Below are 15,862 nucleotides of genomic sequence, written 5' to 3' on the forward strand. Positions count from 1 at the left end.
GAAAGCCTTCCTCAGTGATCAATGCAAAGAAATAGAGGAAAACAATAGAATGGGAAAGACTAGAGATCTCTTCAAGAAAATTAGAGATACCAAGGGAACATTTCATGCAGAGATGGGCTCAATAAAGGACAGAAATGGTAGGGACCTAACAGAAGCAGAAGATATTAAGAAGAGGTAGCAAGAATACACAGAAGAACTGTACAAAAAAGATCTTCACAATCCAGATAATCACGATTGTGTGATCACTCACTTAGAGCCAGACATCCTGGAATGTGAAGTCAAGTGGATCTTAGGAAGCATCACTACAAACAAAGCTAGTGGAGGTGATGGAATTCCAGTTGAGCTATTTCAAATCCTGAAAGATGATGCTGTGAAAGTGCTGTACTCAATATGCCAGCAAATTTGGAAAACTCAGCAGTGGCCACAGGACTGGAAAAGGTCAGTTTTCCTTCCAATCCCTAAGAAAGGCAATGCCAAGCAATGCTCAAACTACCGCACAATTGTACTCATCTCACACACTAGTAAAGTAATGCTTAAAATTCTCTAAGCCAGGCTTCAGCAATACATGAACCGTGAACTTCCAGATGTTCAAGCTGGATTTAGAAAGGCAGAGGAACCAGAGATCAAATTGCCAACATCCGCTGGATCATCAAAAAGGCAAGAGAGTTCCAGAAAAACATCTATTTCTGCTTTATTGACTATGCCAAAGCCTTTGACTGTGTGGATCACAATAAACTGTGGAAAATTCTGAAGGAGATGGGAATACCAGACCACCTGACCTGCCTCTTGAGAAATCTGTATGCAGGTTAGGAAGCAACAGTTAGAACTGGACAGGACCAACAGACTGGTTCCAAATAGGAAAAGGAGTACGTCAAGGCTATATATTGTCACCCTACTTATTTAACTTATATGCAGAGTACATCATGAGAAACGCTGGGCTGGAGGAAGCACAAGCTGGGATTAAGATTGCTGGGAGAAATATCAATAACCTCAGATATGCAGATGATACCACCCTTATGGCAGAAAGTGAAGAACTAAAGAGCCTCCTGATGAAAGTGAAAAAGGAGAGTGAAAAAGTTGGCTTGAAAACTCAACATTCAGAAAACTAAGATCATGGCATCCAGTCCCATCACTTCATGGCAAACAGATAGAGAAACAGTGGAAACAGTGGCTGACTATTTTTCTTGGCTCCAAAATCACTGCAGATGGTGATTGTAGCCAAGAAATTAAAAGACGCTTACTCCTTGGAAGGAAAGTTATGACCAACCTAGGCAACATATTAAAAAGCAGAGACATTACTTTGCCAACAAAGGTCTGTCTAGTCAAGGCTATGATTTTCCCAGTGGTCATGTATGGATGTGAGAGTTGGACTATAAAGAAAGCTGAGCACCGAAGAATTGATGCTTTTGAAGTGTGGTGTTGGAGAAGACTCCTGAGAGTCCCTTGGACTGCAAGGAGATCCAACCAGTCCATCCTAAAGGAGATCAGTCCTGGGTGTTCATTGGAAGGGCTGATGTTGAAGCTGAAACTCCAATACTTTGGCCACCTAATGTGAAGAGCTGACTCATTGGAAAAGACCCTGATGCTGAGAAAGATTGAGGGCAGGAGAAGGGGTGACAGAGGATGAGATGGTTAGACAGCATCACTGACTCAATGGACATGGTTTTGGGTGGACTCCGGGAGTTGGTGATGGACAGGGAGGCCTTGTGTGCTGCAGTCCATGGGGTCGCAAAGAGTTTGACACGACTGAGTGACTGAACTGAACTGAACTGAACTAAGTCTTCCTCAACTTCCTTCACAGGGCCAGATGTCCCTCTTACAGAATTGCTTAATGCCATCTGCTTTAAAAAAAATGTTAAGTCGATTTATATTGTCTAATTCTTTACAAATTAATTATTCATAGAAACTATTTCATAGAGTATTTACAATATATCTTTCTTGATACAGAAAACAGAGTAGGTTGAAAGTAGTTAGAAAAACAAGAAAGTATTTCAAAAGAGGGTATATGACTATCTTGAGTAGTCTCAAAACTTGTTGTAGCACTCTTTCTGGGGAATTTGTTTGTATATTTAAATTGCATGGGAAGGCTCTATTGCCTTACTATTGCCTTAGCAAGAACAATCATTTAAAAATGATACTGCCTTAGAATAAGATAGATGCTGTAATAGGTAATTTTCTAGATAAAGGGAAAGTCATATACAAAACCAGTCATAAGCACAGCACTTTCAAGATTCTTTTATGACGTTTAAGAAAAACCAAGGAAGACTCTTTCCTGCATTTTGGGGAGTTTGATCCATCTTGACTAACATAATTAGGCTAAATCAAAATGAGAAAAGTAGCAATTTGAAAGTTGAAGGAAGGGTGACCAGCTTAAAAAGTTGCATGCTTCTTTTTCATTGAATTTGATATATTTTATTTTCCTTATTGTTCAGTTCATAGTATTTTCTCAGTTACATTGTGATTTCTCCTTTGACTCCTGAGTTATTAAAAATGTATTGCTAATTTCCAAGTATTTGGGAGTATTCTGGTTTTCTGTTTGTTTTTGGTTTCTAGTTTAATTCCATTGAAAACATACTTGCATGATTTCAGTTCTTTTCAGTTTGTTGGGATGTGAATTACTGTCCAGCATATGGCCTGTTTTGGTGACTGCTCCATGTCAATTAAAAAGCAGAGTATTCTGCTGCTGTTGGATATATTGTTCCATAAATGTCAAGTTAATTAATTGTCATATTCAAATCTTCTGTATTTTGGGTGTATGTGCATATTTATCTGTTTCCCCTTCAGTTTCTGAGAGGGATATGTGTAGAACTCCAACTATGGTTATGAAGTTGTCTACTTCTTTTAGTTCTATAAATTCTTCTTGTATGTGTTTTAAAGTGTGTTCTTTGGTGCTTATCTTATTAGGTGCATACACATTTAGGATTGTTACATGTCTTCTGAAGGAACTGAATCTTTTATTATTACCAAAGTCTCTACTTTGGAATTTTTTTTTTTTGGCAGTAGTTGTCACATAAACATTTTATTTGCTTGTATGACTATTTGCCTGAAGCAGTTTTTCTGTTGGCGCTTGCAAGATAATATTTAAATGAATATAACAATAAGCATCTCTTAGCTTTATTGGCTGTTTGCATTTCTTATTTTGTAAATTGCATATTTGCATCTTTGCTATTATTTTTCTGTTGAAGTTACTATCCCTTTAATGATTTGTGATTGATTTCTTAAAATATATTGAGTATTTATTTATTTTTTTAAATTTATTTTTTATTGAAGGATAATAGCTTTACAGAATTAAAGATCCCAAGTGCAGCCAAATAAATAATTAATTTTAAAAAAGGAATAAATGTCAAGTTGGGACAAAAGAACTTAACTCTTAAGTGCAGGATGGAAGGAAGAGCAGGCTTAATAGCAGCATGTGCAAAAATCAAATAGAGGTTTTAGCTAAGGATAAATTCAAGGACATCAGTAATATAATGTAGTTGCCATAAGAGCTACTGTCATCCTGGGCTTCATAGAAGTATAATATCTCAGTGAAGTAAATGACTGTTCATCTTGTTCTTTGCTAATCAGACTGTAACTGAAGTTTCCTGTTCCACTCTGAGCACTGTGCTTCAATAGGTAGTGAGACAAACTGGAACATACTTAAGAGGGGAGCTTCCTTGTTGCATGAGAAATAATTGTAGAATATTGCCCTGGTGAAGTAAGTCATTCAGACCTGCATGACAATTGTCCTAAAAGGTTGCCGTGTAGAGGAAAGAAAAGATATTATCTGTGTGGTCTCATGTCGACCATCTGGGCCCAATGAGGAAAAGTTATAGAGAGAAAGATGTTAACTCAGGAAGTAAAAGAATGTTAGGATAGTGTGAGAATATTTAGGAGGTGATGAATTAGAGGAATTGAAAAACCATATCCTACAATGACTTGGTCGTGATATTATAGGGGAGATTTAATAGGGTTGGTGCTTAGATCAAAAGACAAGCAATTAAAAAGGAAATTTCAGTGCAGCATCTTAAGAGCTGACGTTAGGGATACTTAATGTATCATGAAGAGATATAGGAAGAACATTAACTCACACACCCTTGGTAATAGGAATTGTAGTCAGGGAGGTCTTTGTAGAGTTCTCATACTGAATTTGAACTATGGTGTTGGAGAAGACTCTTGAGAGTCCCTTGGACTGCAAGGAGATCCAACCAGTCCATCCTAAAGGAGATCAGTCCTGGGTGTTCATTGGAAGGACTGATGCTGAAGCTGAAACTCCAATACTTTGGCCACCTCATGCGAAGAGTTGACTCATTGGAAAAGACCCTGATGCTGGGAGGGATTGGGGGCAGGAGGAGAAGGGGATGACAGAGGATGGGATGGCTGGATGGCATCACCGACTTGATGGGCATGGGTTTGGGTGGACTCCGGGAGTTGGTGATGGACAGGGAGACCTGGCGTGCTGCGATTCATGGGGTCGCAAAGAGTCGGACACGACTGAGCAACTGAACTGAACTGAATACTGAATTAATGAATTAATGGACTAATGAATTGAGTCTTTCAGTAAGTAAGTTAGCCAAGCGAAGAGCGATGGAGTTCCTTCAAGCTTGTTTAACATTACAAAATCTGACTTCTCTTTATTATAACTCAATAAAAAGATGCCATTGAAATTTGGTATAGTTCTGTTATTTTCTATGTAAAAGCATTTATAGAATTATATGACATTTAAAATCAACTATATTAGTTAGACTTTTTTGAGCCCTAAGCACATAGTGAAGAGGGATTCTTAGGTGTCGGCATCAGCGCCCCCGGTACCCTAGAATTTGCATCTTTACATGCACTTAACCTCTTCTCTTTGCCATAGTTAAAGAGAGCTACTTTGATCTCTGTTGCTGTCACACACTTTCTCTGTTGAGATTCCCTTCAGCTAAATAGAAATAAACTCTCTGTACAAAAATATATAATTTTTCTTTTGTATCTACACCAGATGCATTGTAGTTTGCATTATTTCTCTTTCTTTCCAGGAATGCTTTGTGTGGAAAGCTTCAGTGTGAGAATGTACAACAATTGCCTGTGTTCGGAGTTGTGCCTGCCATCATTCAGACTCCTGGAAAAGGCACCAAATGCTGGGGTGTGGACTTCCAGCTTGGATCCGATGTTCCGGATCCTGGCATGGTGAACGAAGGCACCAGATGTGATGTTGGAAAGGTAATAAAAATGTTTTTTAAAACAAAGTAATAATTTAAGAAATAAAAAAAAATCATTATACAAAGCGAGTGGTTCTTTTCTGGTTATAAAAGAAATCTCTACTCATTGTGGAGATTTAGAAAAACAAAAAGCCACCGAGAATAAAATTAAGAATGGCTATACCTCCTGATGATTTACAGCCATATAAAGCTTTCTTTTCGTTTAAAATTTTTATTGGAATATAGTTAATTTACAGTGTTGTGTTAGTTTCATATAATGCTTTCTTTAACTACAAAAATGATCAGTTTTTATAATGGTCACTGAGTTGGAATATTCATTATCTGCATCTAATTTGGTAGTTTCCACATTTTCATTAAAGAACCTTCTGTATCCATAAAAAGAAGCTGTAATTCTATTATTCTGATTTCTTCCTTAGAGTCATGTATTATAACCTGTTGTTTCTATGTTGTAATATATTGGGCACCTCCCCCGCCCCCCTTTCAATGTACTGTAGTTTATTAGCCAGGGTACTACTTGCTGGGACATTTAGGGAATTTTCAGGAGTGTGTGTGTGTGTGTGTGTACGTGTGTGTACATGCGTATGTGACTGTACTAGAAGTGTTGCAATGCTTGTCCTCCCCATGCTTCCTGCCTGCTTCTCTGACCACAGCTGTTTGGATCAGACGTGAGCCAGGAGTTAGCTGCTGAGTTACTACCAGTGGTTCTGGATGAGATGAGCTAGACCTAATTCCATTTGTGGGGGTAATACATAAGTAAAGAAAGGCAGTTAAGAGTAGAGCTGAAACTGAGAAGTCTCTGAGAGATGCCATAATGTAGGAGTAGGGCTAGAAGGGTGATAGCAAGCTTAAGGTATATAGGAGAGATCTAAGGGTGCAGGATTGTTGAACAAGTGGAAGAAACCAACTCGTAGGAGAACAGAGGAGGAAAGAGCGAACACAACTGACTGATTATGGGACCATGGGACACATGGAAAAGACAGAGGGACCCTTAGGTTATCTCAGTTTCTACCAAGTTTTCAGTTCCCATTCTGTTGTCCCTCATTCTTACAAAAAGACCCTTGTGTTTTTGTGTCTGCCTTTGCCATGGGCTTCCCTTGTGGCTCAGCTGGTAAAGAATCCGCCTGCAATGCGGGAGACCTGGCTTCATTCCCTGGGTTGGGAAGATCCCCTGGAGAAGGGAAAGGCTACCCACTCCAGTATTCTGGCCTGGAGAATTCCGTGGACTATAGCCCATGGGGTCGCAAAGAGTCGGACATGACTGAGCGACTTTCACTTTGCCATGCCATTAACTCAGCTGCTGAGTTAAATGTTGAGGTAAAGGACTTTCTAAGAAATTTTACAACATCCTGGTTGTTTTCTGAGGTTAAAGGCTACCCTAATGGGGAAATATGTTTAAGGTTTTATATATAGTTTTGCCAAATTTCTCTTTAGAAAAGTTTTTCCCTGTTTACTTTCTGAGCAGTTTCCAATAGTAAGAGTTTCAATTCTCTATATTGTAATCAGGATTAGGTACTATTATTTTTAAACTTTCATTGGTCATTTTCTTTTTATTTTGCTCTTTCTTAACTACTAGTGACATTAAATTTTTTAGTCTCCATATATTTATTCCTTTTTTTGTGATTTGCTTGTTAATATTCTTTGCTCATTTAAAAAATGGTGTGTTTTTCTTATCAGTTTTTAAAGAGCTGTAACTTATGTCATATAAAACTTAATGTAATACATTTAAAAAATTTATTTGCCCAGTTTATTACTTGCCTCTTTCTTTTGATTTTAGTATTTTTTTTCCATGTTTACTTTTTTATATAAACAAATCTGTTATTCTTTTCCTTTAAGAAAGGAAAAGTAAAGAAAGTCCGACTTTACTTTCAAATTTTAAAGACTTTTCTTAGTATAGTATCAGAGTATTATTTTCTAGGACATTTAAAAATTTTTAAATACTTCTCTTTAGTCCAGTTTGAGTGTATAGTATGAGGTTGGCATTATTTTTTTCTTTTTATCACTTTATTCATTCAGAGATGATGACTGTATGCTGACTTCTAATGTTACTTTTTTTTAGAATGATTTGTTATTTGCCTGCACCTCAAGCATAATCTTTTAATTTGAAATCTTATTTAAATTGCTTATTAAATTTTTATATATACTTGGGCTTGATTTCTGCTTTATCACATCATGTCCACTGATTGGTCTGACTTCTCATATGTCAGTATTGACTTCTTTTAGTTTTTATCAGTTTTATAATGTATTTTCAATATTTGGTTATATAAATGCCCCTTCATTCTTTTTTCATAGTTTTCTTCACTATTAATATTCATTTATTATTGCAGATGAACTTGAGATCATTTTGTCAAGGTGCCAAAAAAAAAATTAAAAATAAAAGCGCTTTGGAATTTTGGTTGGGATCAAATCAGATTTATAAATTTGTAATGGGAAAAAAGTGACATCTTTACATTATTTAGCCTTCTAATAGAAGAACATGGTATGTCTCTCAATTTCTTGCGGGTTGTGTTTTAAAGCTTTAGTTACAAAGCTCCTTTTCATTTTTTTGTTATTCCTAGGTATTTTATATTTTCATTGTTATTATGAATAGCACAGATTTATCTTACTATGTTTTCTAATTTGTTATGTTACATTTTTACTTTGTTTTTATTGGTAAGAGAAGCTATTTTGTTTATGTTTTATTGGCTATTATTGATATTCAGAAAAATATGTTCACTTGTGTATATTTACGTTGTCACCAGCCATATGCTTAGTGTTACAAATTTTTATTATTGTATTAGAATTTTTTAGGTAAGCTGTTATCTGTAAATGATAGAAAGTTGATTTCCTTTCTGATATTTAGAATTTGAATTTTTTTTCCTGTGTAATTGCAACGGTAAAACTTGCAGGATAATTTTAAATAATAATCATGATAGTGTACTTTGTCTTCTCGGTAACTTGACTGGGAATGCATGCAGTCTTTCAGGGTTATATGTGATTTTGACTGTTGGCTTGGGATAGATAGTGTTTTTCATTTAATGGAGAATCCTTTTAATTGTAATCAGTAAGAAGAAAAGAACAAATAGTTTTAAAATTTTATAAGTATTTTCCAATAGCTGTTTAAATAATCACTACATATTTTCCTTTGACTTGTTCATATACTGAGTTATGTTGATAAATTCCTTGACATTAAATTGTCTTTACAACCCTGGAGCAAACACTGGTAATGTAGATTTATTTCTTAGTCTTTGTGCTGGTGAATATACTATCATATTTCTGAAGCTGTCCACTTATGCTTTTTTAACTGATGAAAATTTACTCTGTGGATTTTAGTCAGTACTCTTAAATTTCACAGAAACTCAGTGAAGACTGAATTAAATCATAGTAGGAAATTTACTGACTCAAACCACAGAATCAAATATAGAGCTTTGGAACCCAGAATCTCAGATAATGTTCCTGTGGTTCTTTTACTGTATCTTTCATCTTTGTTTTCCATTGTTGTCCCCCTGCTACCTCCCCTGCAGCCAAGCCCAGCTTTATTAAAATACAATTGATACGTAACATTGTGTAAGTTTGAGCTGTACAATGTAATGATTTGATATATATTGTGAAATAATTAGCACAGTAAGGTTAGTTAACACATCTATCACCTCACATACTTTTTTTTTGGGTGAGAACATTTTAAGATATACTTTTACCAACTTACAAGAATATAATACAGTATTGCTAACTATAATCACCATGCTGAATATTAGATCTCCAGAACTTATTCATCTTATAATTGAAAGTTTATACCTTTTGACCAACACCTCTCCATTTCTCCCATTCCCTGGCCTCCACCCTTCCATTCTCTGAATTCAGTTTTTTAAAAAATTCCATATACAAGTGAGATCATATGGAATTTATTTTTCTCCATCAGACTTATTTCTCTTAGTCTGAATGCCCTGAAGATCCATCCATATTGTTGCAAATGGCAGGACTGGTTGTTCAGGAGTGTGTTGTTTAATTTCCAGTTTTGTAAATTTTCCAGTTTTCCACTAGTTATACTACTGTGGTCGAAAAAGAAACCAGATAGGATTTCGATCTTCTTAAGTCTTGCTTTGTGGCCCAGCATATGGTTTATTATATGGAATGTTCTGTGTGTGCTTAAGAAAAATATATATTCTGCTGCTGTTGCATGAAATGCTCTGTATATATCTTTTGGTCTATTTTGGTCTATAGTGTTCTTCAGGTCTTCTGTTTCCTTATTACATTTCTGTATGCATCATCCATCCAGTATTGAAACGGAAGTCCCCTATACTGTTGTTGTATTGCTGTCTATTTCTCCCTTCAATTCTGTTATTATTTGCATTAAATATTAGATGCTCCAATATAGGGTGCATATATACTTGTAATTGTTATATACTCTTGATGAATTGACCCCTTTATCAGTATATAGTAACCTTCTTTGTCTCTTGTGATTGATTTTGTCTGAAAGTGTATTATATGTGATGTAACTGTTACTACTCCTGTTCTCTTTTGGTTACTATTTGCATGGACTATCTTTTTCCATCTCTTTACTTTCAACTGGTACATATCCTTAAAGTTAAAGTGAATCTCCTGTGGGCAACATACTGTTAGATGTTTTTTCTTTTTTTTAAAAATACATTCAATCACTTTGTGTCTTTTGTTTTAGGAATTTAGGTCATTTATGTTTAAAGTAACTATTGATAGGTAAAGACTTATTTAACTGTCATTTTGTTAAATGTTTGTTGCCTGTTTTGTAGTTTTTTTGTTCCTCCCTTTCTGTTTTGTGACACATTTTATTGTAGTGCATGCTTTAATTCCTTTCCCTTTATCTTTTGTGCATCTACTATAAGTTTTTTTTTTTTTTTCCTTTTATTGGAACTTTATTAGTTTCCTTTGGTGATGTCATATTTGCTTGATTTTTCCACGTAGCCTTGCATTGGTGTCTGTGTATTTGAAGGGGGTAAACACCTCTTCTGGTCTTTACAGAAAGATTTCAGCTGGTAAAGACCTCTTGTCGGTTTTGTGTGCAGATGGGATTATCTCTGGAATCTTAGTCTGCCTGGTTTGGAGCTGGTTTCAGATCTGTCTCTAGATATGCGGTGGGACCTATGGTTGATGAACTTTTTATCAGGAATTTGGTAGGGTATGGGTGCTAACTGGTCCCTGGGTATATTGAACTGCCCTTTTCAGGAGGTAGCCCTAAGACATGGTCCACAGTTGGGTCCTGAAACAGCAGGCCTATTACCAATTGCATGGATGGGTGGAGCTCCTATCAGGTACCTAAGAAGGCTACTGTCTGTTCACTAATTGGGTCCCTGGATGGGCAGGACTGGTTTGTGGACTGTGATTGAAATGGACTGGAATGAAATCCCAGGAGCTGTTTCACATTTTGCAGCCAAATCTGAAGTCTGTAGATCTGGTTCTTGAGGCATGGATGTTGGATATGCGTGTCCCCAGCGAGGTACTTGGATGTGCTGGGCTGCTTCCTGACCTCGGCTTGAGGGGCTGGAACTGAGTGTAGGAACAGTTCAGGATCTCATGAAGTACAGGCATGACTGTCTCCTCTCTGTTGTCTATTCATACAAGGGAACTGATCCTGTTGGACCAGGGTTTCACCATCATGACCTCAACACACCCTAATTACATACCTTCAGATGTCACCACACATGGATTAGGGCTTCAGCATAGGTGTTTTGAGGGGAACCCAAACATTGAGTGTCACAGTCACTAGAATAGACTTCCGTTAATAGAAGTAGAGAAATACCTGTCCTTGTCTCATGCCCATGTAGCTTTTGCTGTTGGGTTGTGCCTTGCGCTCAGTGGGCTAAAGTGTGGTTTACCTCAACATGTGTACAGCTTGGTTGTTTTTGGTTTGAATATAATAGAGAAATAATTGGTCAAGGTTCTCCAGAGAAACAAAACCATTAGGTTGTGTGCATGTGTGTGTGCGTATGTGTATGTGTATAGGTTTTTTAAAAAATAAGGCATTAGCTTACACAATTATGAAAGATAACAATCCCAAGATCTGCAGTGGGCAAGTTGGAGACCCAGAACAGCCTGATGGTATACTTCCTGCTCAAAGGTTAGCGAGTTTGAGTCCCAGAAAGAGTTACGATTCAGTCTGAGTCCAGAGGCAAGGAAAAAAAAAAAAACAACCAGTGTCCCAGTTAGAAGGCAGGCAGCAGGAGAAATTCTCTCTTATTTGGAGGAGGGTGAGCCTTTTAGTTTTATTCATGCCATTAACTAATTGGACAACACCAACATAAGGAGGGTAACCTGCTTTACATTTGATCAACTTACGTGTTAATCACATCCAAAAATGTCCCACAGAAACATCTAGAATAATATTTGATCAAATATCTAGGTACCCTGTGAGCCAGTCAAGTTGATGCATGAAATTAACATCACAGGTCCACATCTTGTTAGCTTGGGGTCCTTATGCATCTCCTTAAATTATACATAATCTTCAACATGATAACAGTCTTTGAAATAATCTTGAAGACAATAGCATGGTCATAATTTTGCATAACATGGTGGAACTGTGTACAAATATTGTTATCTCATGTGTAACCGAAAATGCACTAAATCCTACCTTGAGGAGAAGATTAATTCTTTGGCCACTGTGTACTTTTCTTGATGTCCTGTAACTTAAATCCTGTCATATAAAGTTAGCAATACTTAAATACTGTGATATAAAGGTAATACATTGTATGTTACCTGAGGGACTAAGAGAGAGAAGAAAAAGGTATTTGATACACGTACACACGCACATGTTTATAACAAAGTGAGGGAATAGTCATGATAATTACAGTTTTCATTTCTGTAATATAGTTATAGCTGATGTTATATTTGTGTTTTGTTTTTGGCCGCACTATGCGGCTTATGGTATCTTAGTTCCCCAACCAGGGATCGAACCCATGCTTCCTGTAGTGGAAGCACAGAGACTTTACCACTGGACCACTAGGAAAGTCCCTATAGCTGGTATTTTTTAACTGTCTTCTTCCCTCATTCTTTATTCTCTTTGTTTTCAGCAAGGACTTCAGCTGATTAGGGTTCTTTACTTGGCAGGATGCTGTAAAACCCTCTTTCTTGAAGGCTCTAGACTGTTAGTAGTCCTGCCAGGATTGGGTGGTTGTAGTTTTCTACTGGTCTTTATAATGGTCATACTAAGAAACACCCTAAGGAATCTCCTATATTCCACACATACTCTTCCTTATTTCATTGTGGAGTAACAGTCCAGTTTTCCCTTGGGAATGGATCAGTCACGTCAGCCCACAGTAACTTCCTTCTTTGTTCATTCAGAGGCCTGAGGAATCTGAAGTGAGTGGGTGGCAGTCTTAACTTCCAGTTCAGTGGAATCACTGACGTGTTTCCTGATGGAAGCATTCTTCCCTCTAGAATTAAGACTTTTAGATTAACTATAGAGCATAAAGTTGTGGGAGCAGGGAGCAAACATTTTGCTAGTGGGTCACTAAGAGAAATAGTGAGTGGTGCCACTCCACTTCAACGCCTTGATTCCTGGACCTCTGTCTTATACAGGCAGACACATAAAAGTAATCGTTACAGTCAGTTAGAACAAGTTATTGCAAGTTCAGAGTGAAAATATGAATTGGAAAAAAACCTATAAAAGATGCTGGATTGCAATATTCATTTATCCTGTTTGTCTGCCAATTTCTCTCAAAATATAAAGGAACTAATTAGGGAATAGATTCCAAAGTGTGAAGTATGTGAGACTGCATCAGTAGATAAAAATTTCAACAGGTTTTGAAAAATTGAAAGAGGAAAGAAAGTAGTTTGCCAGAGTAGTAGGACCTACAACTTACAGTGCAGACTGATAGAGTGTGAACAAAGAGCCTGTATCTTAGCCTGGCAGAACCCTAAACAGATTGGTGATTTGGAAACAATGGTTATAGCTGAGAGGGGTGGGGGAAAACATGATATTGAAAATGGACTTACATTTAGTCGGCTGATGGAGAAGCTAGTCCTTCTGTCTGTCTGCTTCTCCTGTCTTGTCAACAAAGCAACGAATTGCCTATTACCCTAGGAGCAGGTTGGAGATGAGAAGATAAGATTTTTGATATTTGTTGGTCATCCTCCTAGGAGATGTCTGTCTCCCTGTCCTAACCCTAGTACACTGTTCATCTTCATGCATATATAACTGAACTATAGATTTATTGTTATATAAAGTTGGAAGATTTTGTGAGGAAGCTGAACAGAAAGATGTTCAGAACAGAACAGAAAAAAGAGAAATGAGAGAAAAGATAAAAGGCTGCAAGGGTAAAGTAAAGATTTTAAAATCCAGCTAATTTAAATCTCTAATTTAAAGAAAAAAAATGTATATGAATAGTTGTGGAGTTTCAGAGCCTTTTCTATAGTAGTGGGATTATCTCTGATTTGAAAAAATCCATTTGTGAATATTTTACTTTAGATTTTCACATGTATATTTGTATAGAAGGATAGATTATAGTTTTGTTTTAGGCTTTTGTGTCATCTTTGTCCTTTTTGATTGTTAGTTCTATGTCAGTTAATTTCATCAAATATGCAGTATGGGAATTAACTATTCCTTAAAAGTATGAAAGAATTCACCAATGAAATAATCTACACCCAGGTCTTATTTTCCCCCTGGCTAGTTTACTAATGCGTTCAAGTTTTCTTTACTCACTACTTTTTTTTCTTTCAGATCTGTAGAAATTTCGCATGTGTAAATGCTTCTGTTCTGAATTATGACTGTGACATTCAGGAAAAGTGTCATGGACATGGGGTAGGTAATAGTCTCTTTTGGTTTGTTCATGAAAGTAGTGCTTGAATAATGAGAGTTCTCGGTGAGGATTCTCAGTGAGATTTCTTAAGGTTTTTAGATATTGGGGAATTCAGATACCTGATAAATTCTTCATTCTTAAAAAGAATGTCTGTGGATTTGCATGAATTTAGTCTTTTCTCTTGGCTTCTATGCTTGAGTTCATGATTTAGAACGTCATTCACAATTAATGAAAGTGGTATTTTGATTGTTTTGAAGGTATGTAATAGCAATAAAAATTGTCACTGTGACAATGGCTGGGCTCCCCCCAACTGTGAGACTAAAGGATACGGAGGAAGTGTGGACAGTGGACCTACGTACAACGGCAAGTATTATAGAGGAAAATGAGTGTGATCTCTCTCTGGTCCATGTCAGAAATTGGGCATCCTTGTACCATCCCCTCACTTCCCACATCAGTTAATCTGTTTGTGTCTTTATATTTAAAGTGGGTTTCTCATACGCAGCATTTAGCTGGGTCTTGGCTTTTTTTTTTTTTTTTTTTTAACTCGGCCAGTTCCTGCCTTTTAATTGAGTTGTTTTGGCCAATTATATTTTGTTTGATTATTGATATGCTTGGGTTTAAATCTAACATCATGATATTTTTCTATCACAATCTCCCTTCGTATGATATTGTGCCATTTCAGGATGCTTCCATTTCTGTCCTCCTGGCTTTTGTACTGTATTATCATACTGTGTATATTTTTAACCTGTAATACATTGTTATCACTTTTGCTTTAAGCAGTTGATTATTTTAAAAAGAAATTTAGATAATAGAAAAGGCCTTTATATTTACCTACATAGTTACCATTTCTGGTGCTCTTCTTTTTTGTGTAAAGTCAGATTTCCATGTGGTATCATTAAGTTTCTGCTTGAAGGACTTCTTTTCACATTTCTACCAGTGAAAAATTTACTTTTAGCTTTGTTATATCTGAAAAGGTCTTCATTTTGCCTTCCTTCTTGAATAATAACTAGGTAAAGAATTCTAAGGTGACAGTTTATACCACTTTTACTTCTTCAAAGATGTTCCTACATTGTCTTCTGACTTGCGTTGTTTTTCCTGAGAAATCTGTCATCTTTTTTTTGTCTTCTGCTTGTAGTGTGGTTCCCCCCCCCCCCCCCCCCGCCCCCGCCGCCCCGGGTTGCTAATTAGATTTTATTTCTAATTTTTAGTGTTTGATTACGGTGTGCTTGGGGTTTCTTAAACTTTCTGGATTTGTGCTTTTTTCTTTAAATTTGGGAAAAGTGTGGTCATTATTTCTTCAAATATTTTTTCTTTCTTTTCTTTCTCCATCCCTCAGGGACTCCAATTATATGTATATTTGGCTACTTGGAGTTCTTTCACTTCTCAGTGTTTTGCCTTGATTTAAAAAAATTCTTTATTCTTTGTGTTTAATTTTGGATAGTTTCTATTATTATTTTTCAAGTTTACTCTTCTTCTGTGAGGTCTGATCTGCTATTAAGTCCACCCAGTGTATTCTTTATCTTTGATGTTGAAGTTTTTATCTCTATAAGTTCTATTTCTCCCTCCCTTTTCTTTTCCTTTCTTTCTTTCTCTTTCTTTGCCTTCCTTTTTTCTTCTCTCCCACCCCTTCCCTTCCTCCCTTTCTTTCTTCTTTCCTTCCTTTTTTGTCTTTACGTAGCATGTTCAATCTTTACTCTAGCTTCTTGAACATGTAGAATACAGTTATAGTAATATCTAATGTCTTTGTCTACTAATTCTGTCACCTGTATCATTTCTTAGTTTTTATGAATTAATCTTCTCCTCATTCGGGTCATATTTTTTCTGCTTCTTTGCATGTCTTGTAACTTTTCTACTGAATTCCAGAAACTGAATTTTGCCTGTTGGATATTAGGTATTTGGGGATTTCTGCTGATGAGCTTTGGATATAAGCTTAAG

General features: G+C 36.4%; 1 protein-coding gene across 2 annotated transcripts in view; it reads left to right on the forward strand.

Annotated features, from left to right (window-relative positions):
• The window catches only part of ADAM9 (ADAM metallopeptidase domain 9), an 88,406-nt gene that overhangs the window by 61,026 nt on the left and 11,518 nt on the right, over positions 1 to 15,862 (forward strand). For both annotated transcript variants that reach the window (XM_043893432.1, XM_043893434.1), the window contains 3 exons: positions 5,001 to 5,184; positions 13,849 to 13,929; positions 14,185 to 14,290. In XM_043893432.1, coding sequence (XP_043749367.1) covers positions 5,001 to 5,184; positions 13,849 to 13,929; positions 14,185 to 14,290 — 371 coding nt within the window. The remainder of the gene's footprint in view (positions 1 to 5,000; positions 5,185 to 13,848; positions 13,930 to 14,184; positions 14,291 to 15,862) is intronic.

The sequence above is a fragment of the Cervus elaphus genome, chromosome 32 (assembly GCF_910594005.1).
Source record: "Cervus elaphus chromosome 32, mCerEla1.1, whole genome shotgun sequence".
Taxonomy (NCBI): Eukaryota; Metazoa; Chordata; class Mammalia; order Artiodactyla; family Cervidae; genus Cervus; species Cervus elaphus.